Source organism: Macrobrachium rosenbergii, chromosome 50, assembly GCF_040412425.1.
Source record: "Macrobrachium rosenbergii isolate ZJJX-2024 chromosome 50, ASM4041242v1, whole genome shotgun sequence".
Lineage (NCBI taxonomy): Eukaryota > Metazoa > Arthropoda > Malacostraca > Decapoda > Palaemonidae > Macrobrachium > Macrobrachium rosenbergii.
Genome location: NC_089790.1, coordinates 31,995,095 through 32,018,583, shown reverse-complemented (window position 1 = coordinate 32,018,583; position 23,489 = coordinate 31,995,095). Strand labels below are relative to the sequence as shown.

The following is a 23,489-nucleotide window of genomic DNA, read 5'->3' as shown; positions in this document are numbered from 1 at the left end:
TTTCAGGAACTCTTTGTAAAGCGGATTTTGATAGCCAGGTAACCAACGGTGTAAATAAATTAACCCTTGTTACGGGATGGGTTCAGGAATGCCTCAGGTGAGCCAGCTAAGGTAAGGTATATAAACGAGATGTGAACAGATGGTTTGGAAGTCAGCTGGGTAAAGAATCGAAAGAGTGGAAGAGAGGAACTAATTTTTTTTTTTTTTTTTTGAGTGACATTGAGTAGTAGGGGAGTGGGCTAAGAATATAGATATATCTTGTGACCTGACCTGGATCCCTGTGATGTGGGTCAAGCCATAATGATTTATTGATTAAGGTCCGAAGTTCACTCACAGGTCGTCCATGTCTTTAGGTTCGTTGTGAATAGATTAATTTGCATGTTTTTTTTTTTTTTGGGTGGGGCCGGCAACCTTCCCTACATCTGCGAGTAATTTCTTCGACTTTTGTTGGAAACTTGTTCAGCGTCTTGTTTACTGTCAATCTGAGACCTATTAAACTTATGTTGGACTCTAGTTTAACTTATTGTGGTCACTTTTCAACTTCCGGGTCATTCTCCTTTCAAACATTTAATTTTCTATTTACTCTAAACACTTGATTTTTTCCCCTTATATTATAAAATTCCTTCGTGTCGCTTATTTGATATTCCTTTGCTTCAAAAATATTTGTGCATTGACTTACTTTTGATTAATTTGAATTTGATTAATTTTTGTTTTTATCTTTCACCTCTTCGTAAATAATTCATCGTCGTTACCCTCAATCTTTGTAATAGTCTTGTGTTGTGATTCCCCCTCTCCTTTTCACATCCTGGACCTCCAGAATGATCTGCGAAATAAGCGCTCTTCAAAAAGCATCTCCCCAAAAGCAGTACTTCAAAAGAACTACTTGACGAAACGCAGTACTCCAGAACTCTTCAGTACTAAAACCTAACTCGCTAAACTAGTATTTCTCCAAGAGCAGAACACTGCACTAAACATCACTCTTCAAAGAGCTCTTTTTAGCAAAAAAATGAATATATATATATATATATATATATATATATATATATATATATATATATATATATATATATATATATACTTTATCACATACACAATTGTTCTGTGCATTACTAGAATTACTAAAAAGTTTTCAAACTGGATGGTATCCAGTTTGAATGAAATCCCTATATATATATATATATATATATATATATATATATATATATATATATATATATATATATATATATATATATATATATACTGTATATATGTGTGTGTTTTAAAGAGGTATTGTAAAAACCCTCGCCAATGTAGCATTGTCCAGAAGCAAAGTCCAGCGTTCTGGTTTTGAAAAACTTTAGCTAGATGGCAGAGGATTATATCGCAAAGTGCTCGTTGGTCTTACACAGGAGGAGGGGTGCGAATAAAATGCAGATAGGTCTCGAGACGGGAACTTTTTCAAGACTGTGGAGTGTTTGGCAATATCCCTAAGTTTTGCCTACCCTAAACGTCGTAGAACGAGCGTTCCCCCTCTCCCCTCTCTCTCTCTCTCTCTCTCTCTCTCTCTCTCTCTCTCTCTCTCTCTCTCATGTTTATCAAAAGTATGAGTAGTGGTGCATAGTTATGCGTTATTTACAAATAGATATCATCATCATCAAAGCTTCCAACGCTGCAAAATGCATAGACCTTTTGTGAGTTCCACCACTCCGGTCTTTCTTGTGATTTATCTTCCACAAATCTCCGTTCGTTTCCAGCATCCCTTCTCATAATTCTAATCCATTCAGGTCGTGGTCTTCCTGTAGCCCACCTGACGCTGTCACATACTAATCTCCCATGGTTTGTGCCAAGAAAATGTCCCTGCCCCCTCCATCTCTTTTGGTACACTATAAATAATTTGAATAACCAGGTACCATCCATTAAGTTTACTTTAGAATTAGAAAAAGACAATTACATTCCTTTCTTAGATGTTTTAATACACAGAGAACCATTTCAATGCAAATTCATATTTATAGGAAACCAACCAACAACTTAACTTATGTCCATTTTTATTCAAACCACCTTAGTATCAAAATGTCAATTTTTTCTTCTATGTTTTTACAAACATTGCGCATTGTCAGTCCCCAGTATTTGGATCAAGAAATCTAATACATAAGAAAAATATGGACAGATTTATGTTATCCTTCACGTTTACTAGATATTTGCTATAATAAAGCCCACAAAAAGCGTTATAGTGAAAGTAACATGGAGATAGAAACTCCTTAGAACATTCTTAGCTTGCCTTATTTTAGTGGTTTTGAAATCACAAAATCATTGTTAAAATCTTTTAATGTCAACCTGGTTTTTCCTATAATAACACTAAAAGGAATGTTAATAAAAAACAGCCCTGAGGAAAGCAACAATATATAATATTTAAAGTTCCATGCTTGAACTGCGCTTCTTTTTATACTGGCCAGTCCAGTAAGGATTTAGAAGTACGAATTAAACAGCATAAGTATTCTGACAAAACTGGGCAAACATCCAATGCAATATGCATTTATTTAAGTGAAAACACTCACAGGATAAATTGGACTGAAAGTTCAGTGATTGCCAGATTGAAAGATTTCTCATCATGAAATCTTTTAGATTCTATTATTATAAAGCTTACTTCCAGTAGTAATTCTAACCTTAGCCCTGTCATGTATTATTTGGATACCTGCATTAGTAAAATGTTCAAGAATGACCTTGAAGATAAAATCACTGTCTTAATAACTAATTAGTATCTTATATATATTTTCTATGTATATGCACTGTATGTTTAATATATATTTTTATGAAAATGTTCACTTTGCAAAAATTTTTATTGTTTACCGTAAGGAGAATTATTGAGTTGTACTTTTATAACATATGTAATAAGCTTATTCTTTCCACGGCCACTTTTTGGTGGACAATGTCTTTCCCTGCATAATCTTTTAATTGACATGTTCCTACTTCCGAGCTGATGGGCCTAATCTTTTGTAAAACCGCTTAAATATTTACCCCTGTTTTGGTAGGTCTGCTAATTTTTCAACTGTGTTGGATTCCAGGTACACAGTTTCCTGTATAATCCCCATCTGTCATTTATATGAGTTCTCTTTGTAAACTTATTTTTATATTTTCATCAGTCTACTAAGTAAAGGACACTAAGTCGTTTCACATCCCTTCGTGGCATTGCCTTTATTTATATATTCATCATGTTCCATACTTTCGTGATTCAGTTATATATGTATATATATATATATATATATATATATATATATATATATATATATATATATATATATATATATATATGTATATATATATATATATATATATATATATATATATATATATATATATATATATATATATATATATATAATGTGACGTTCTTGACAGATAATAATAGAAATTCATCTTAAAGAAATAAAACTGCTTGTAGCTGCAGCTGACTAAGGGTCAAATGCATGAGATTAACCGAGAGAGGGATACACTTTTGCTGATCGGCTTAAGAGCTTTCCTTAATTGTCCTGCCCATGTCTGACCTCTCGCACTTTCTCTTCTGTATTTATAAGCAATTATATCCCCTTCAGAATGGAAACTCCTTTGTTTTCCCAGTGTCCTCTCACAGGTAATGCACGAGAGCTAAAGAAGCCGACTTCAGCAGAGATAGTAAGACATCAGAAGATTGGAAAATGGCACTGAAATAATGTTTTCATCACTTTCGGTCACACACTGGTCAGTCTTAATATCGCCATTGCTCCCACTATTGGCGCTCTGAGGTCACAACAAGGAGGCAAGAAGTCCTGTCTCAAGGCTGTCTCAGGGGTTGCACATGACAGTCTTGACCAATGAGGCACTTGGATCTGCCCGAGGTCTGCCCACCTGACTTTGAAGATTTGAGAATAGATATCCTTAGGTCCTCCTTTGAAGATCTCCATATAGGCCTAGATGGCTTAAACTTATGGAGATGTAAGTTAGAGGAGAGAACTACAGGAAACATGTTGTAAGATAAGCTAGTCGCAGTCTCGTGTGTTGGGTGACTGAGACTCAGACTACTCCTGAATACGAGACTGAGAAATCCACCAAGTAAACAACTCTGACGCCATGCAGAGTCGAGTAGGCTATGCAGAGTCGTCCTTGGTCACGCACTCCTTCGATAATGGCATTGTGAGACCCACTGGCCATACTCCTTCCGCCAAACCAGTGGCCCCTCTCCCGCCAACACACATACTATATATATATATATATATATATATATATATATATATATATATATATATATATATATATATATATATATATATATATATATATATATATATATATATTATGTGTATCAGCACTTGCATTTTTTGTTTTTCATTTGTTGTAAGCTGTTGTTCGCCTTGCTGTCTTTTCACAATCTTTGAGAGATGATGCCGCACAGTGTCCTCCTCGTCGTATCAGCAGAAATTGCAGAGATTTGCTTCTTCAGTGAGGCTGTCATGTGGCGTCTGAAAGGTTCACGACTTCCACATTTATCCTGAGAACGCTAGGAATCTTCGGACTGGTCAGTTCAATGAACGTTTCTTTCCTTTCATTGCCAAGTTACAGAATTCGCTTTACTCGTTCATTTCTCTTGATTTTCATACCCTTTCCTCTTTTGGAAGCCCTGTAAGTTGCTTCAGTTATTAGATTCTCCCCCCCTCCCCCTTCTCTCTCTCTCTCTCTCTCAAGGCATTGCGTTGCCTCTTTCGTCGATCTTTCCATTATTATAGATGAAGGAAGTCATTAACGCGATTACTTATTACGTGCTACCTTTATTTCTTGGAGTGGAAATTCACTTTTATTTTGTATTACGTGGTAATCTTAAGGTAATTACATTTCACGTGAGCAGGTAATTTTTTCATTATGGTAGGAGTATTCTGTCGTATAACACTAAGTAATAAGTATTTAAGAAAGAGAGAGAATTTTTAATGGTTTTAGGTAAGTGTTGAGACTGCGCAGGAGGTATTAACTGCATGTGAAATCCCATCTTTGTTTTTTCTGTAGTTTGTTTTTAGATATTACAGTTTATTATATCAAGTAAATCATAAAATTTTTTTCATGTCTATTACTGTGATGCTTTGAGGAACGTGCTTCCTTCTATCTTGCTCTGTATCTCTATGTTTCCTCTGAGTGACGAACTTTTCTCTCTCTCTCTCTCTCTCTCTCTCTCTCTCTCTCTCTCTCTCTCTCTCTCTCTCTCTCTCTCTCTATATGTTGGGTACTGTTTTGATGTTGACGACACGTAAATTAGAGATGACGGTGAGATAAGGTTATAGCTCAATTTAAAGGTTAGTTATTTAGTTCTATTTATTGGTTTTGAAGTTTGCAAGTTACACATTGATTAATTCTATGACTTGATCGACGTTTGCATTTTTATAGCTTAAATTCAAGATCAACCATCAATTCAATATTTGCTGATTTTATTTTGTGAAAATTAAGTGAAAAGTTTTTTATGACTGGTACTTTACTTCATTATATAACATGTCAAAAGCTATTTTATAGACTTTGGAATTTCAGCAGTAATCGCAGATCGGAGGTTAATTAGAAAATATGACCTGGTGCCGTAAGAATTGCGCTTGTTATTGGCGCTTAAAAACAGGGGGTGTTGAGTACGAGAGAGAGAGAGAGAGAGAGAGAGAGAGAGAGAGAGAGAGAGAGAGAATATGTCGCCTTCCGCACCTGGTCTCGCTGACGATGGTGTGGTAGTGTGTCCTACGAAGCGGATACCTACGCTGTTGTTGGAGAACGACGAGGAGGAGAGGGGTGGCAGAGGGTACTCCGTTAGGCTTCAGTTACGTGATCGATTTTGTTGAAGGAACAAACAACTAAATTGTGAGGCAGAAGAGTTTTTTGTCGTCCTCTTATTTAATTTTCAAATGAGGGTGCGTCCGTTAAGGTTGATCATGTTTGTACTTTTTCTTGTTAAATATTTATTTCCTGGTTTATTTGTGCATGTAAGGTCCTTGTTGTCATACATACATAAATACACATACATACATATCTAACTGTCTATCTCTATATATATGTTTATATACAGGGTGTTTCGAAATTAGAGGCCTCCCCCCTCTACAGCATAAACTAAAATTGATATGGACAAAAACAAAAGTAATTCAGAACAGGTATTTATTTAAGTTTCTCTCTGATTATTTAATATTTTGTGTAGCCTCCATCTCCCTGTACCACAGCCTGCATTCTTGAGGGGTATGATTTCAGCAAATCGCAAAAAAGCGGAGACTCAAACTCCATTTCCCTGAACACTTTGGTCACCTCTCTTCACAGGTCGTCGAGGCTTGGTATACCATCATAGTTCACTGTGCGCGCTTCAACATGATCCTTTAAGATACAACCTATGTTTTCACACACATTAAGGTCAGGGGAGCTACTTGGAAATTCACTTGACGAGAAGAAATCGATACCACTGTTTCGAAGCAGCTCCTGTGTCTGAAGAGCCTTAAACATGGTGCCTTATCATGCAAAAATGTGACTTCTTCAACAGATAACACATTTTCCGGATCTTTGAGGAAAGGAAATACTGCACCAGTAAGCACAGTTTCTGTGAAGTATTCGCTATTCCATGACTGCCCTTTTCCTTTGATGATCCACATTAACCGTTTGGCTGTGAAACAGAGAAAAATTCCGAAACATTCAGGAAATTTCACAACTTGGCGATAGCGCACGTCATCGCTGATATCATCCAACTTTGCAGCCCAAATGATGTCATTTTTATGATTTGGCTTCCTGACTGTGTAAATGAAGAATTCATTTGATGTGGCAACATGGAGAAAGTCAGCTTCATCCCAATCTTTAAGAAATTAACAACAAAACCATGCACGGTCTTCTCTCTGTTGCTGAGTGATGTTGGGCTTGCTGATAACATGAAATGGCTTGATAACAGATTTTTTCAACTCATGATATACAGCACTATAACTTCTCTTCTTTCCTTTTTTGTTTCTAGTTCAAGTGTCAACTTATGTAAGACTTTCTTGGTCTACCCACTGCCCCAGCTATGATGTCTTTTGACTCCTGAGAAAGGACTTCAGGCCTTCCAAGATTCTCACACTTTTCACGATGACATTCATATGAATTATTGTTCCAGTTTCTTTTAACAAAGGATTAATCTCTTTTAATGTATTTAGTTATCCAGGAACGTGAAATGAAGGATGCGCCAGCATCCCTGGCCTCTCTGAAGGTTATAGCTCGGATTCGGTCAATCCATCTGATTTCCTGCGAGTCGTTAGCCATGGTTGTATCTAACTCCGTCACTCAGTCTGAAAATACAAGAAATGTAAAATGAAAAATAGCTTAATAGAAACTTAAAAAAATGTACTTGGAGATAGGCTATAGCAGAAAACTTCATAACTTTCCATTTGTTCTGTGGAGGGGGGGCTATAATTTCGAAACACCCGGTATATATGTGTGTTCTTTTTTGGAACAATTTCTCTTTTATTTTCTTAAAATAATGCACATGTGGCTCTTACAATTCTCAGGCAATGTCCCCACAACCATCAGCACACTCTCCTTTCCTCAAGGCTGTAGTCTTGAAGGGATAAACAAGCTGCTATTTTGTTCCACTCATTTATTCCCAGGCTGTTTCAACCATTAAACTCAAGACCAACGTTTTTCTGAACTCTGGAATGTGTGTTTCATTTTCTTATTGGATTCTTGTCTATTATAAATTTTTTGGCTTTTCTCACCTACCATATATCTTGGAGTGCAATTCCATAGTAGATCTAGTGTAGCCTTGGAAATGGCCTTAGGTTAATGGCTGTAACAGCTGTTAGCTTGAGAATAATAAATGGAACAACATAGTAGTAGTTTTTGTAAATCTCTTCAAGACTTAACCCCTGAAGATAAGAGAAGTACTGGAGATTGTGGGGCTGTTGCCAGAGAATATTAGCAGCCACATCTGCATAATCTGATGAAAACAAGGGAGAGAATGTGCCAGAAGAGCATCATGCAAACTGTAAAGGCCTGGACATTCTGGATTGACGTTGCGAATCTACTTCATCATAAAGAACAGGGAAATATACAGCAATATTAGAGTATTGTTGATAGTCTTCAGCCACCTTAATTACACATATAACTTATCACTGCAAACCTTTTATCCAAGCCTGAAGTAAATGAAGAAACTTCAGTTACTATGACAGGATTGTATCCTGCCCACATGCTCCAGTGAATACCAGCTAAGGCACTTTGCGTCTTCAAAGCAGTGTGTTAGCACAATGTCACTGGCACCTTTAATACACGGAATCGAATCCTGTCATGAAAAGGGAAACCTTTCATACGTGGAGTCGAGTTCTGTCATGGAAAGGGAAAGTTTGCCACTGGCCTGGATGACAGGCTTTTAGTGATAAGCGTGTCCAAAAAAGAGTGAGGAAATTGAGAAGTTAAGATGTCAGATGGTCTAAGTCGACTGTTTATTTTTGTCTCTAAACCAAAGACCCAAGTTCAAATCATAGTCAGACCTGAGAAGCCCTTATCAATCATAATTGTCTTTGGGAACAAATTATTTCCAGGGTATAGTTAATTCAGTGTTAAACGATATCAGTCACCTAATGTTTATTAATATAAAAAATGTCATGGATGTGTGTGACAAAACACAAACTTATATTATGTATATTATATATATTTATATACATATACATATATTATTTATATATATATATATATAATATATATATATGCAGTATATATATGTTATATTGTAATGAAGGAGACCTCTTAGTAAGCCAACTCAACCTCCAAACTATCTTATAATGTTGAATATAGTATTGTTCACACTGATAACTAACTGAGGAAGGGCATAAGAAAACCAACCCCCTTTTAATTGTCTCTTTACTTCCTCCTTTGGTAAATTTCTTAATCTTTCCTAGACCTGGTTACTGCTTGAAAAACCTCTTTCAGATAAAGGTGAATGGAGATGAAAATCCTGCCTCACAGGCGAACCAGGTTTGGGATGAAGTCCGGGAGAAAATTTGAGCCCTCCATAGCAACAAGCCAGAGGTCACCTGGATAGAAAATGGAAGGTCGCAACCCATGTGGTTTGGCTGCCATCTTGACCCCCGAGGGCAGACGCCAGCAGTCCAAGCACCATCTGAGAGAAGAGGAAAAATAATCCACCGAGGTTATATAAAGTGGTGTGCTAGCAGCCTCGCTCTTAGAAACCAACAAACTTGCCCCTTGCTTGGTCTTTCTCGAGTTTCGCCCTCGTGGCCACCTTTCGGCCCCCCAGTCACTTTCCTGTGCACTCCCATTAAAATCTTCCCTCCATTCTTGGTGAAATACGACGAGGCCCTCCATCGCTCCATCTAAGGTAAAGTCCTGAGTCGAGGTTGAGTCGAGGTTCTTTCAACAGTCACTTATCTTTGATCTTTTACTGAGTTTCATTCTCTTTTCTTGAGTGCAATTTCTCACGAAGACCTAACTTAGTACAGTGTGCAAAATTAACGTAAGCATCTCTCGTGAGAATCGAGTTATGTTGGCAGCACTTGATTTGCCCGAAATTGCTATATTTCCCTACGTAACTTCTTGCATTCTCAATTGCAGATGGTGTTGTTAGCTGTGGAAACAACTGTTTGGCTTGTGCTCCTTGCCTTGGCCTTGCCACTGCAAGCAAATCTAGTGTCCCTTTCAAGAGACTTACCCCTAGAACTTCAGTGTTTGAACAATTGCTGTAATATTTGACTACGCTGCAGAACTTTGCTTTACCTGCCTATCATTCCCCATTCTTCTGATTTAAGTGTTTTAATGTAAATATCCATTTAAAGTAACTGAAGTGTTTATCTGCAACAGTTCCTTGTTGAAGTAAGGCCTTCAGCTCAACTGTTTTTCCTTATAAGTTTCTACCTGACATAGCAATTGCAGTCAGAACCTATAATTATTATAGTAAGTCCCCTGTCCATCAGCTAGACCATAGAAGTGGACCCCTGAGCCAGGAATAAAGTAAGTAGGTCGGAGTAAAAACCTAAAATTATACACATTATATATATATATATATATATATATATATATATATATATATATATATATATATATATATATATATATATATAACTATAACTCCTACTGGGTGGCCTCAGGTGAGGTAAGCTTACATTTTGTCAGCAACTAGTCTCATTGAAAGTTGTTTCCCTTCCCCCTTTTGTGTTGAGCTCAAGGCTAAAGTGAGCTCTACTGATCAAAGTTTTTCTGGCATCTGTAAGTATATATGTATTTATGTATGGTTGAGGTAAACTTTCCACATTTTTAACTTCAACAGAACCACTAAACAATCTTTGGTAAGGGAGAATCAAGTTTGCCGAGATGAGGTGCCACCGAAAAAATTACTTAACTTTTGTGAAGTCTTTCTTAGGCAGTATAGGTTCATTTTTTTCAAACCATGGCCCTGGATTTAGTTACAATAAGGGTCCTTGGTTTTACTTAGGGGAATGAAGACTAAAAAAAAAAAAAGTTGATATGCAGTCATCTTCATGTAGTTCGGACTTGAGTTTTCTCAAACAATTGACTGGGGGCCTGGATGGGATAACAATAGGCGTCCAAAGTTTTACAAAGGAATATTTAGGAAAATCGTAGTCATATTCTAGCAAGTGGAGCAAGGTGGCTCAGATGAACAGTGTGGCCCATGGGTCTCCACAGTTATGTAACTAACAGGTATTTATGTTGTATGAAATTGTCTGTATAACCCCGTTATTCGTTATATCTCTTCATTCCCAACCTGTGAGGCATATGATCTTTCAAACCCTAATGCTCCCGTGTGGGCATGTTACGTTGCACCTGCGTCCCGTAGTTCGATTTTAAATATATGGAGGTTAATAACGAACGTTTGCATGCCCTTAAGGTTCAGGTTCGTCATGTGTATAGTGTTCTTGTGGCCAATAAGGTATATTGTACGGAGAAGCAGGTTTCCTCTTAAATTGTATGTCACGAACACGCTAATGGGGATGTGGATTAACTCTCTTCCTTCTGAGGTCTCCTGCCATTGCTCGGTCATACCTGTCCGGCTTGACTACTGGAGGCTGGAGGTAACGTCAAATTGAGAGCGAGCATAGACTTGCTGATTTGAAGTAGTAGAAGGGCAGAATTCCCTCTTCAGTTAATTAATTGCATCACAACACTGTAAATGATTTAGGTTCCTTCCGCAAAGAGTGCAAGTGTTCTCATTATTTCACTGAAACTTTTAAGTCTTGTGCGCCGACTTAGCGGTCAGTCGGTGCGTTCCTTGCACTTGTAAATAAGTGATTTAATTTTAAAATTTATTTTTTTTTTTCAATGAACTTTTCTCCTTTTCTCCCTTGTGAGTTCAAGTAATTTATATGGAAGAATGCAGTCCACTGATATTGTGCAGATTTAATTTCATCTGATTTACCTTACTAAGGGAAGCAAGTTAATAAAGAAGATTAAGTTTTAATTTTTAAAAACTTATTTCGATTTTTCATTGTAATTACTGTACAGCTCAATGGTACGGCTCAGCCCAGACAAGCCATAAAGCCTCCATGACGACTCAGGGCTTGTCATTAACGAGGCTTTTACGGACAAATCCCAGTGTGATGTTTTTCACCACATAATTGGCACTTAGGCCAACAAAGGCACAATGGGTTTTTAACGAGCATGCCATCCTCTTGCCCTCGCCCTGGAGTCAAACCTGGAACCTTGCGCTTCTTAGGCAAAAATGTTATTGATCACAGATCGATATATATATATATATATATATATATATATATATATATATATATATATATTATAATGTATATACACACAGATAGATGGATAGATTTAGAAGTAAACAGGTAGTCAGATATAATGTTTGTATGTATATAAGAACAGACTATTAATTGCTCTTATAACGCTTGGTCAACTAGATTTTACCCGGCTGCCCGGTGAGATTACCTACCTGTGTAGAGGGCTATAAAACCGAAACAAGTAGATTATGGACGGGACAGGATTAAATAGCCCCAAGCGAAATGGATTACCGGGAACACTCACTCACTGGTGGCCTGGTAATGACTTCATTAATTTACTAAAATCCTTGGGTTTGAGTCCGATTAAAGGATGATAGAGTTACCCCGTGGTCTGAACGTATTCTCTGTTCAGGACGTAACGTGACCCGTAGTATTTTCTAGGTGGTGGATGACAGTAACGTCATTCATTTTAAAAATCGTCACTGTTTTTTCGTCTTTTCATCTTGCCTGATGGATAAGGATACTCCTATTCCCCATTCCAATAAGGTAAAGTATGATTCAGAAATCTTCCAATTTTTTGGTGTTATTAATCAAAAGTATTACTAAGGGTTGTTCCCACTGAATATGCAGGAAAAGTAATCTTGACCGCTTGGTTGGGAAGGGAATTCCCTTCCACCCTAAAGGTGGTAAATTATCCCTCCTAGCTTTTCCTTTATTTCGACTGAAAAATATTTGATCGTTGTTCGAAAATTGTGGTTATATAAATTCCCAGTCGTATGGGAAGTAAAGAATTGGATAGATAAGTAAATTGAGAAACAGGATGACTTGTAAATGTGATTCCATTTATTGCTGTACTTTTTTTCGGGATAATTGTGAAGAATTAATGTTTTTATTAGAGCATAAACAGAAATGGATCTCTTTTACGCAACAAAATTGGTAGTAAACGTTGTTATCTTCCCTTTATGCGCTGCCAGAAAAATCGAGGCTAATGTCCAGCAAAATGTAAAATGAGGAATTGTGTATGTGTGTGTGTGTGTGTGTGTGTGTGTGTGATATCGGAAGAAATTCATTTCACGGCAAATAACAATTAAATTGATCCTAATGTTTTTAAAAATATTGAAAGGGTAACGATCTTGAAAACAAGTATGGCATGGAAGACTTGAGAATGGCATACGGGCCAACCGAGACAGAAAGCAGCAATGTATAGATGAATGTGTTTATAATAACATTTTTACATTATGTAAATGAGCATAGTCTACGTTTTATATATTTTTTATTCTTTTACGGTATAATGGATAGCCCAACGGAGAAGCAAGACGACAGCCACATGTGTTGCTTGTGCAGTGGCTGTCTCTCTAGAATTTGTACAACTGATAGTTTTGCTGAACACTACCACCTACGTTATGTTGGGGTGCCAAGATGCGATGATGCCCTGTACCAGAGATCTTTTATTTCAATTACTGCAAAACTGTGGAACACCCTTGATGAAAGCGTTATGTATGTTGGTGCTCGCAATGAACAGACTGTGTAGCGTTGTTTCACTGCATCACCACTCCCTGAACTTTCTTGACATTTCTCAACTACTGTTCATGTTTGCATATATTATTTTTGTAACTTCCGTGAAGGTTTTGAAGTTTTTGCTTGGATTCGTAAGTTTGATTGTCTGTGAGTGTGCATAATTTAGCAAATCTCACGCTTGAATTGTGGAAAAAAAATATGTATCTGAATGTGGGCTTCGGTACTGGAAACAGGTGGCTTAATTTGGGAAAGGTAAGAATGTAACAATTATGTTTTAAGAAAAGGAACCTCTTTCTCCCTCGTGAGATAGAAAGAGACGACGATTGCGACCCAGAGTTTCACAGGATATTGAAAGCCATCGAGACCTACGAAGACACTGAATTCATCCCAAAGAGGAAACATTGCCCAAGTTTCGATTTGGTTAGGAAAGGTTAAGTTAGGACGTAGTCTTGTTATTACCATTGTCAGCCTTTGCAGAGTGTGTGTTTCCTTTATGCTCACTAGGTATTGGATCTTTAGGCTTATTCTATGTTAATGTCTGCTCATATTCGGGAAGATTGATAGTAATTATGGTATTGAAGTGGTAATTATATTACTGAGGTGCTCTTTGCAAAGCTATAATTATTTTGTTTTCAGTTCCCATTTTATATGCTTATGTGTGTGTGTGTTTCTGTGAGCACGTATATGGAAGTGATGAATGTGATTTTGTGCAAGTTTTATCATTATCGAAAATACAGAAAGATTATGGAAATTGTATTTTCGTGGGCACAAATCATCATTCTTATTTATTAGCTATCATCAGGAAAATATTTATGGATTTATACGGCCATTGCATCGAACGCTGATATATATGACCGCTCATATATACCAGAGAGCGATCAATATGTTGCATCAGATCAAATGTTTACAAATGGCTTCAAATTAATATTTATTACAATTCGTTCATCATACGTGATATCCTGCTTAAAACGAGCGCTGGTCATGAATGTATGTGGAGCAAAACTTGTTTGAAATTTTAGGAATGGTAATCTTCGCAGGACGGAAATCTTTAGTTTTCTTTCTTTATGTTTAGTACCTATTTTCTAGGGAGTAGACAGTTCGTTTCTTTTGTTCTCACGTAGATTTTCTAAAGAACAAAAACAGACCTATTGTTAGTGCGCTTAGTGAAGACTACATGTAAAATGGTGGGTTTTCGTTTTTCATAAAGTATCCAGATTTTGGTAATTTTCTCCATCTGTTTGAGAATATTGTGCAGCCTCCAATGGTATATTGTCCCCTTTACTCGTGTGTGTGTGTGTTGTTGGGAGGGGGGGTAAATGGAGAGAAAGATCAAGTAAGTAGCCTTATATTGGTAGATTTTATGATCTCACAACTTTATTTCAATTTTTTCACACAATTTTTAAGGCGCCACCTAATCAAAATCAGTGCACTTCGGTACGTTATGGTTTTGCAAACAGTAAAGCTAACTCAAATTTTCATCTGTCAGGTAATCTCTCTCTCTCTCTCTCTCTCTCTCTCTCTCTCTCTCTCTCTCTCTCTACTATTGGGAACTTGTCAAGAGTTGCACCACTCCCTCTTTTCTGGTTTCGTGTTATGCTTAAGACATCTGTCTTAGGTAGCAGCGTCTAAGTCTGGTGTATTTGTTGTATCATATTAAATTCATATTGATCCCAAGATTATTTTCGTACTAAAATTGACGTTAATTGTAGTTCGTGTCGAATTGCTGAAGTTTCCCTGTAAAACCAAACATTTTCCGTGCTATTTACATGGCTTGCATCTACCACTTTATACACATTCAACCAAAAATATATACTTGTGTGTGTGTTTGTATAATATTGTATACACACAGAGAGATGTGAAGTAATATATTCCCTCAATAACGAGTGATGGAATTTACGGCAAACAAAAATAGCTCAATCTTATTTGACGATATATATATATATATATATATATATATATATATATATATATATATATATATATATATATATATATATATATATATATATATATATATATATATATATACTGTATATATATATATTTATAGTTCATTAAAAGTTTAGGAAAGTATTGGAACGTTAAAAAAACTAAATGATCAAAGTAAATAGTATTTAAGAATATTGTTAGGGAAATGAAATAAACTGGAAAAGCTAAAGATAAAAAATTGAGCAAAGAAGTGTTTGTGATAAAGTTACAGGAAGACTATCTCAGTAATTTTCAACATTAATAAAGGATTGTTTTTTCGCGTTCAGCTCAAGTCCAGAATTACGAGAACAAAACGGATATCTTTGCGTTCTAGGAAATTGCAAACAAAACGCGCTTCACATATTACAACGTGTATACTGGCAAAGGCTGGATCTCCAGGGACAGATTTCATAGAATCGTGCGTATACAAATGTTTCGCAGCGAAGTCTTTCTAAGAAAGGATTCAGTAAGTTCCAAAGCCTGATGGGTTTGAGAAACAGGATTCATGAAATATTGAATTTCTAAAGTATTCAGAAAATTCTCTCTCTCTCTCTCTCTCTCTCTCTCTCTCTCTCTCTCTCTCTCTCTCTCTCTCTCTCAGAAGTATAACCTTGCTGTAAAAGCATAAACAATAATTAGTTGAAATTATGTTCAGCTGAATTAGCTACACCATTCTAGGAAAGATACATCTTGGTAAATCGGACTTATTCTAGTGAATAGTGTTTAAAACAAGAAAACAATATAGCGAAATTGACCCGAGCAAATGCTCTTGTACTGTCCCGAGAGAGAAGACTAGGTGCCTGCAAGTAATAAAAGTATAAGGCGCAACGTGATGGGGTGGTGGTGGGGGGGGGGGGAGAATTTTTAGAAATCAGCTTGTTTGTCACCTTCTAAGTACATCATAGCTTCCAGATTGTTTTCGATGTTAGGGCGAACAGCAATAAAATGGCGACATAAGGTATAGTGGTCTGGTATAGAGGCAGGGGTCTTCTCTTTTCTTTGTTATTGTGATGCACTAAGTTTTCTCATTGCCCTTCTTCTCACGTCTAACTTGATATCCACTATGTCTAACACAGCCAGGTGACTGCCTTTATTAGGTTCTTATAACAAGTTTTCCTTTTGCATATACCTTTTGTTTTTTATTTAAGGAAAATCAAATGAAGTACCATTGAAATGCAACAATGAAACGATAACATTTTTCGTTGAAAATTGATGACTAGATACTATCGACAATGACTAGAAAATGTTGGAGAAACCTCACTCAGTTCGAGATATTTTATAAATTGTAATTGTTTTTGTAATACACTGAAAATTGGTTATCTTGTGTTAAAAGTTTGCTACTTGCAAATGAAGACCGAGAAACTGCGGAGATTCGATGAAATGCAATTTGGGTTTGCACTTTTCGCTGTGATACTAGTTATCAACTCAGTTGATGGACTCATTCAGTCCACAGGAAGGAACGAGATCAGTTGAAGGTGTATGAAAAAGGGTTCATAATTCCCTTTTAATCTTTATCTTCGCAAATAGTTAACGTTTGCAGGAAAGTATATTGTGTCATATCTAACTCTTTGAGGAATTTTGAATACAGGCCTTTATTAAGCTTTCAAGATATGTTAAAAACTGATACTAGTAATTCATGGTTGCATGTTAAATAAATGGATTGAAGACTACTTATGACACGTAATGATTATAAAAGCCTGGATAATGTTTCCCATTTTTACTAATTAAATACTGTAATGGGAAACTTATGCGGCGCTTTGTTGGCAAATAATTTGATTTAGTACAGTTGATAGGATTTAATAAACCAGCCATTAAATCAGCCTGATCAGACGGTCTGGCTGTGATAGATTCACTTGAGATTATAAGATGGATTATGATCCAGTAATTACCAAATGACTTGGTAATTACGATATGATTTTGAAATTACACCAGATCTTGGCAGAGATCGTGTCTCGGCGTCTTTGAAGAGTTTTAAGATAAATGCGAATTCCTGGTAGAATTCACCGTCAGACGCGGTAAAGTTCTGGGAACGGAAATGAACGCCAGATAATGGTCCTGATACTGGACCAGGTTGTCCGTGTTAGGGGGGGATCGTTCCCAAAATTAGGTCGCGTACTCGGAAAGGAAAATGCTGTAATGATTTGTGGTGTTTTTCCAATCATCTTGACGTCAGAAACATCGGTTAAATAACACAAGATTGTATATGCATGGATACTAGTCGAAATAGTTGCATATATTTGTGGATAATATTTATGTATACATCGAACTTGGAATTAAAACATTTATACCTCGAACTTGGAATTAAAGCATTTATACCTCGAACTTGGAATTAAAGCATTTATACCCCGAACTTGGAATTACAGCATTTATACCAAGAACTTGGAATTAAAGCATTTATACCAAGAACTTGGAATTAAAGCAATTATACCTCGAACTTGGAATTAAAGCTTTTATAACTCGAACTTGGGATTAAAACATTTATACCTCGAACTTGGAATTAAAGCATTTATACCAAGAACTTGGAATTAAAGCATTTATACCTCGAACTTGGAATTAAAGCATTTGTACCTCGAACTTGGAATTGAAGCATATATACCTCGAATTTGAAATAAAGGCATAGGTACAGGAGTATATAAAGTAAAATTTTAATATGATTATACATATTTCGATACATTTCATGTATACAATGACTTTCTTTAGTATTTTCGAGTTGACTCTAATAGTTATTAATATCTTTTACTCTTGAGCCACCTTCGTTTCAAATTAAGCGAGTTTTACCTGAAAAACCCAAGGAAAGTGACACGTTCATTATGGCGTCCATCGTTGCATGTGGAAGAAATAGTTTCTTCTCTGTGCAGATGTGCATGACTCCTCAGTCAAATAGACACCCACGAAATCAAAGTACACTTAGCGTTCCCAACTCTTTCTCCCCAGGAAGAGCGGGGCTGAATATATTTACTCAAGAAGGAAAACGTTCAATTCATTCTCATTATAGAGAGAGAACGAGAGAGAGAGAGAAATTACTCTTATCGTCTGAAAGCGAGTTAGCTTATCTTAATGAGAATACCCAGAGCGTATTTAATTTTTTTGCTTTTTAATACTTTGCTTTCGCAGTGTTGGTGTTTATGACAGGCAGGTAATTAATTAACTCATTAATTGCATAAGCATGCACTTGAAACATGTTTTGTTTTTTATGTGGTAATTATTAGCAGTCCGTCTTGCAACTAAACATTCCATTCTGTATATTCAATACAGAGCATTTTATTAGGCACTTAAAGACATGGCATTCATATTTTTAAGACATATTTTCTCCGTATGGTATTTTTAAGACAGCATTCCATTCAGTATTATGTACATCTAGCATTCATTTCGGGGTTTTCAAGGCTTAGCATTCCAAAAGAGATATTAAGACCTCACTGCATACAGCAATAAACCTTGGCGACTTGAAAACACGGACATCCAAGACACAACTTTTAGAATTAGGACAAACAAACAAACATCCATCAAGCTGAGAAGACAACATCAACTAATTGCAAGTAGTACCAAAAATACATAATGCAATATTCATCACGAAGAAAATAGACACTAACATTAGACACCATGGCTGAAAATACATGAAAACTAAGACACTGTGATGCCAGGCACGGTAATTGATACAAGCAGTGTTAAAGTAGACAATTATATATTGCAGCTTGAAGCTTAATCATCAGTTTTACAGTTTTAAATCGGGATGTATACAAACTGCTGTTCCACCACAAAACGAGACGGGGCTAAATATTCGTTTTCCGCACTGGTGTGTTTTGTTTATCTTCAATCCAGTGGAGTGCAGGGTGAATTATACTTAGAAAATTTTTCGACATTCATTCTTGATACTATCTGCGCGTGCTCTTATGCTTAACTTTACTTTGATAGGTTGTGTGTAAATGCGTTGAAAACTGTATTATTATATAATAATTTACTCTAATGTTTGTATTACATGCCCTAGAGTCGAGCACCCCTGCTTTCACTTAAAAAATTTGTTGAAAGAGTCTTCCAAATAAATGAAAATCAGATGAAAAACACATGAAGCAGTGTGGGAGAAAAACCCAGTGCATTGAGTTAAGGGGCGATACTGCTTCATTCATTGGTAACCTGACAGTTGACAAAGACAAAACTCGAACAAATGAAGTGGAGAGTTGGGCCTTAAACTCGATACTGGAAGAGTGGGAATTACTCAGGGCTTGACCCTTCTTCGGATGATGAAGGCAGTTTGACTATTCATAAGTATCTAAAATCCGTTAGGAAATCTTGAGTGTGTTATGCACTCTTTAGTTTTACATCCGACTGATGTTAAAATTATTATGAGGCTATGCTGAACATAAAGAAATATGTTGGCTTCTTACTTTGTGAATTAAGCAGAATAAGCTTTATCATAATCAATGGCTAAATATAACTTGCTGTCAGGGGATATCGTTCGTTTGTACCTGTAAAGGAGTGATTACTAAATATACCAGGTGCTTTTGTTTCCGAAACCACTCTTATTTCGAACACTTTCATTTAGAAGGGGTGAGCACTTGTTCCGAAAAAACTCTCTTTGTGTATATTTAGCGCTGTTCTTAAGACGAATCTTTTCTTTCATAGCTAAAATTAATATCTTATGCAATTTTTCCAAATCGTTTTGACCGTCCCTTAGCTATCCCTTCTTTTTTTTCTTTGTAAACTTTTTGTATCTTGAATTACAATAAAAGTATTAATTTCATAACTGTACTTCGTACCATTGAAGATTTTATATGATTAAAACTGCTTCTTGAGTTATTTTGGTTTTTGGAATTGGTTAAAAAATACACTCTCTGTGCAAGATGTTAGTATTACAGACTCAAGTGTGTGCGCGTAAAAATTCATAAAAAATGGAATGTTGAAGTAATTGATAGTCGTTTGTTTTTAGTTCTATGATGTATTAGGAAAGGCGTGTGTTATTTTTCCATTTGTAATTCATTGTTGCACTCGTAATCAGCATAAGATTCTGGCTAAAGGGAATCAGCTTGTCATTACATTAAATTATGGATATGGTTTAGGGGCATTAGTTTATATGTATCATGACAGGTATGATGCTTCTAATGCTATCATCTACACTAAATAACATTCGCTACGACAGAACAATGCATCACGTGCAAAGAAATCTCTGTGCCACATACAGAAGCTTTATAATACCTTGGAAATTTTTGGGTTGGTTATGGAATCCTATTTGAGGGGTACGAGACTAAATCGGGTAAAAAAGTTTTTTGGTTTATGTGACTCACCTGGAAGCATCAGATGCCACGCTGTTGTTAGATCTTGTTCTTCTGGATTTGAAGGAGTCGCCGCGGTTGACAATGCGTCGGCCACTGATAGAGAAGTGTCTCAGGCGATAGTAGTCATCATCATCATCATCTGCGTTGACTGGAAGGGAAGTCATGCGAGGTCTCTCCAAGGGAAGAGCGAGCAGAGTGGGGCGGGCAAGCGATTTTATTGAACGAGATCGAGCATGATGAGGAGAACCATATTTCATGTCGAACTCGTGGAGTTCTGCGGGAGTGAGATCCTCTGGTGTAATGGCTGGAAAACCTTGAGGAACATTTGGGGGTGACCCTATCTCCATGGCTGGATCTGTCTCACCAGGTACCCATCCTCCTTCACCTTGATAGTCAGAATCAAACATGTCTACTCTCAAATCAGGAGTAGAAAGTGGAGCTGGGGATGTTATACCTGTCCTCTGGTTTGGGTCAGAGCTAATGCTTGGTGAGGTCACTAAGGATAAGGGTTTAACTCTAGATCCTTTTGAAGAGCCATCCGATATTTTTAAAGAACCAACAGACATTGTAGAACTTGCAGAGGGACTTGCACTTTCTTCATGAGAGGCAGGTAACCCAGCACCTGTGGTATTTGATAAGGATGCTCCATCTGTTATGCTTATATCTTCTGCTTCAGACGATGTATCTCCTGCATGCACCAAAAGAGGAGTTGTGTCTGATGTGTTAATAGCCCCAGTGACATCCATAACAGCTGGGGAATGTTGAACTGTTGGAGAGGCTTTTTTTGAAGATGGCCTCCCACTGAAAGGGGACACTGAAGAAGCCCTAGTTGTGAATACTGCATCATTGGGTGAATTCTTTTTATATGTGCAACCTACTGTGTTTGCAGCCCACGTTGGGGAGGCGAGGGGGCTGCTTCCAGTTTTATTCGCAGATAGCACCCCACTAAAATCTACTTCCATACTGGACCCATCTTGCACGGGCTTTGTTTTCATGTCCAAAGTAGCACACGCACTATCATTTTCACTTGAGAGATCCATTAGGTTCATACTTTCAGTGCTTTCCATACTAGAGGCCACTAAAGGAATCCTTCCCACAGATTTCAGGTGAGGAGCATGAGGGAAACCCTTGTGATCTGTTGGAAGCTGTGGCACTCGCCCTTGAAGTCTAGCATCTGGAGGAGGAGGTAAAGTAGGCACAACTTCACATGCCATTTTTTTCTGTTTTTGTCCTAGGCTTGTTTCACTCCCTCTCCTACTCATACTCTCTGGTGATGGTTTTGCACTTCCTGACATTCCTCCTAACCCATGTTTTTGCCCTGCAAACTGAGTTATTCTTTCTGAGTGACCCTGGGGCGACTTTGGGCCTTTACTTGGAACTTGGTTGCTTTTCTGAATAAATCTTGACCTCTGGCCTTGACTCTGAGGAGACTTGTGTCCTTGGCTCTGACTCGATCTCTGACTCTTAGACCGATGAACTTGTCGCGATCCCAGCCAAGATGACCCTTCAAAGGTAGGGGTGCCACTGTGGATGCCATAACTCTCTCCCTGTTGCTGCTGCCCTCGCAAAGGTGTCCTGGCACGTCGGCTGTGGGAACCTGGCTTCAGCACTTTTGGGGAGACATTGGGGGTAGTGGAAGTTGGTGAATGAGGGGGCATAAGGGGTGAATGGTGGCCTGACAGAATGATCTGTGATGATGAGGGAGATGAAAACGTTGGGTTGGTGGTTGGTTCAGTGGGCAGGAGTGTTGTAGGTGGTATAGTAGCTTGCGATGGTAGGGTGGGTTGAGTTGTGAGAATGGTTGGCGTGAGCCTTGCATGATGAGTGTTTGGTGTTGCCTCCCCACCGGCTGTGGTTGCGCCTTGAGGATGGTCTCGCTCCTGCTCCAGCGTCATCATCCCTGAAAATAGAAAAATGATTTTTAAGGTTTGGATTAGATTAAACAAATTCAGTAACATGTAAATACTTTGTCAGCTATTTGAGACTCGTAAAAATGATATTATTTGGGAGGACAGTAACAATAAAAACGTTCAAGAAAAACTCCCTATTTTTTTTTTTTTTTTTTTTTGCATTTTGTGTTTTGTTATTCCAAGTCCCAGTAATTATCTTCTGTAAAAGACATTTTATGGTATCCCAGTCCTTTTTTTTTTTTATTTAGAACGTGTTTACATACATACCTTATGATCATTTCCTTCAGTCTTACACATTTCACTTGCAATATCAGTTTCTTTAAAGGTCAAGCACCAGTTCCATTTAACTCGCACCGTGCTTTGGCAGTTTTGGTCTTCCTGGCATCAAGATGCTCTAGTTATTCGTCGTTTGGTAAAAAGTGTTTTATAGATAGATTCAGAATACTTGGTTAAAACTCATTTATAAACAATTCATTTTTTGACTTCTTTGCTGGTTTTTTTTTTCGAAAATAGGAACCTTTTATGCAGTTGCAATTGTGATATCTATCAAAAATATATACAAGAACATTGATAAATAACGATTTTTGTGATGTGCTTCTCGATATAGTAACGCATAGAATTGCTTGTGAAACCTTGCTGTTACTTTTAAGTGTTGTCTATAACTAGATGGAATTAATTTTGTACAGAAAATTATAATAGATATTTCCTCATTCGAAGTGAGTCTTTGGTTTTATATACTGTAAGATTAAAAAAAAATTTTATCGTCTTATATACTGTAAGATTAAAAAATAATTTTATCGTCTTACATACAGTACTGTAAGATTAACAAAATAATTTTATCTGCCTAAAGCGACTCAGACTGGCTTTCTTGCTTTACCTTGAAAATGGACCATGAGAACGTAAGACAAACATATTTACTTAAAAAATTAGTTATAAATGATTATACTAGATCAAGTGACAGAGTTCAAAAGATGAATGAAGGTTATGGTTTGAGTATTAATTTAGATAGGGCAGAGAAAAGCTGGTTGCCATTAGTATGGAAGTGCGGTAGGAAAAGAGCAATTTCTATCAAAGTACGTTAGAGGAAAGAAAAGTAAAGACCCACTTAATATCTTTTGCGCATTCTAAAAAGTTCT

General features: G+C 36.9%; 1 protein-coding gene across 5 annotated transcripts in view; it reads right to left on the bottom strand.

Annotated features, from left to right (window-relative positions):
- The window catches only part of LOC136832814 (uncharacterized), a 665,567-nt gene that overhangs the window by 242,668 nt on the left and 399,410 nt on the right, over positions 1 to 23,489 (bottom strand). For 3 of the 5 annotated variants that reach the window (XM_067094433.1, XM_067094432.1, XM_067094435.1), the window contains one exon: positions 20,453 to 22,343. In XM_067094433.1, the coding sequence (XP_066950534.1) occupies positions 20,453 to 22,341 (1,889 nt within the window). In that variant the 5' untranslated portion in view covers positions 22,342 to 22,343. Of the gene's footprint in view, positions 1 to 20,452; positions 22,806 to 23,489 lie in introns of those variants that run through there. The other 2 variants (XM_067094431.1, XM_067094434.1) reach the window with 1 other exon arrangement.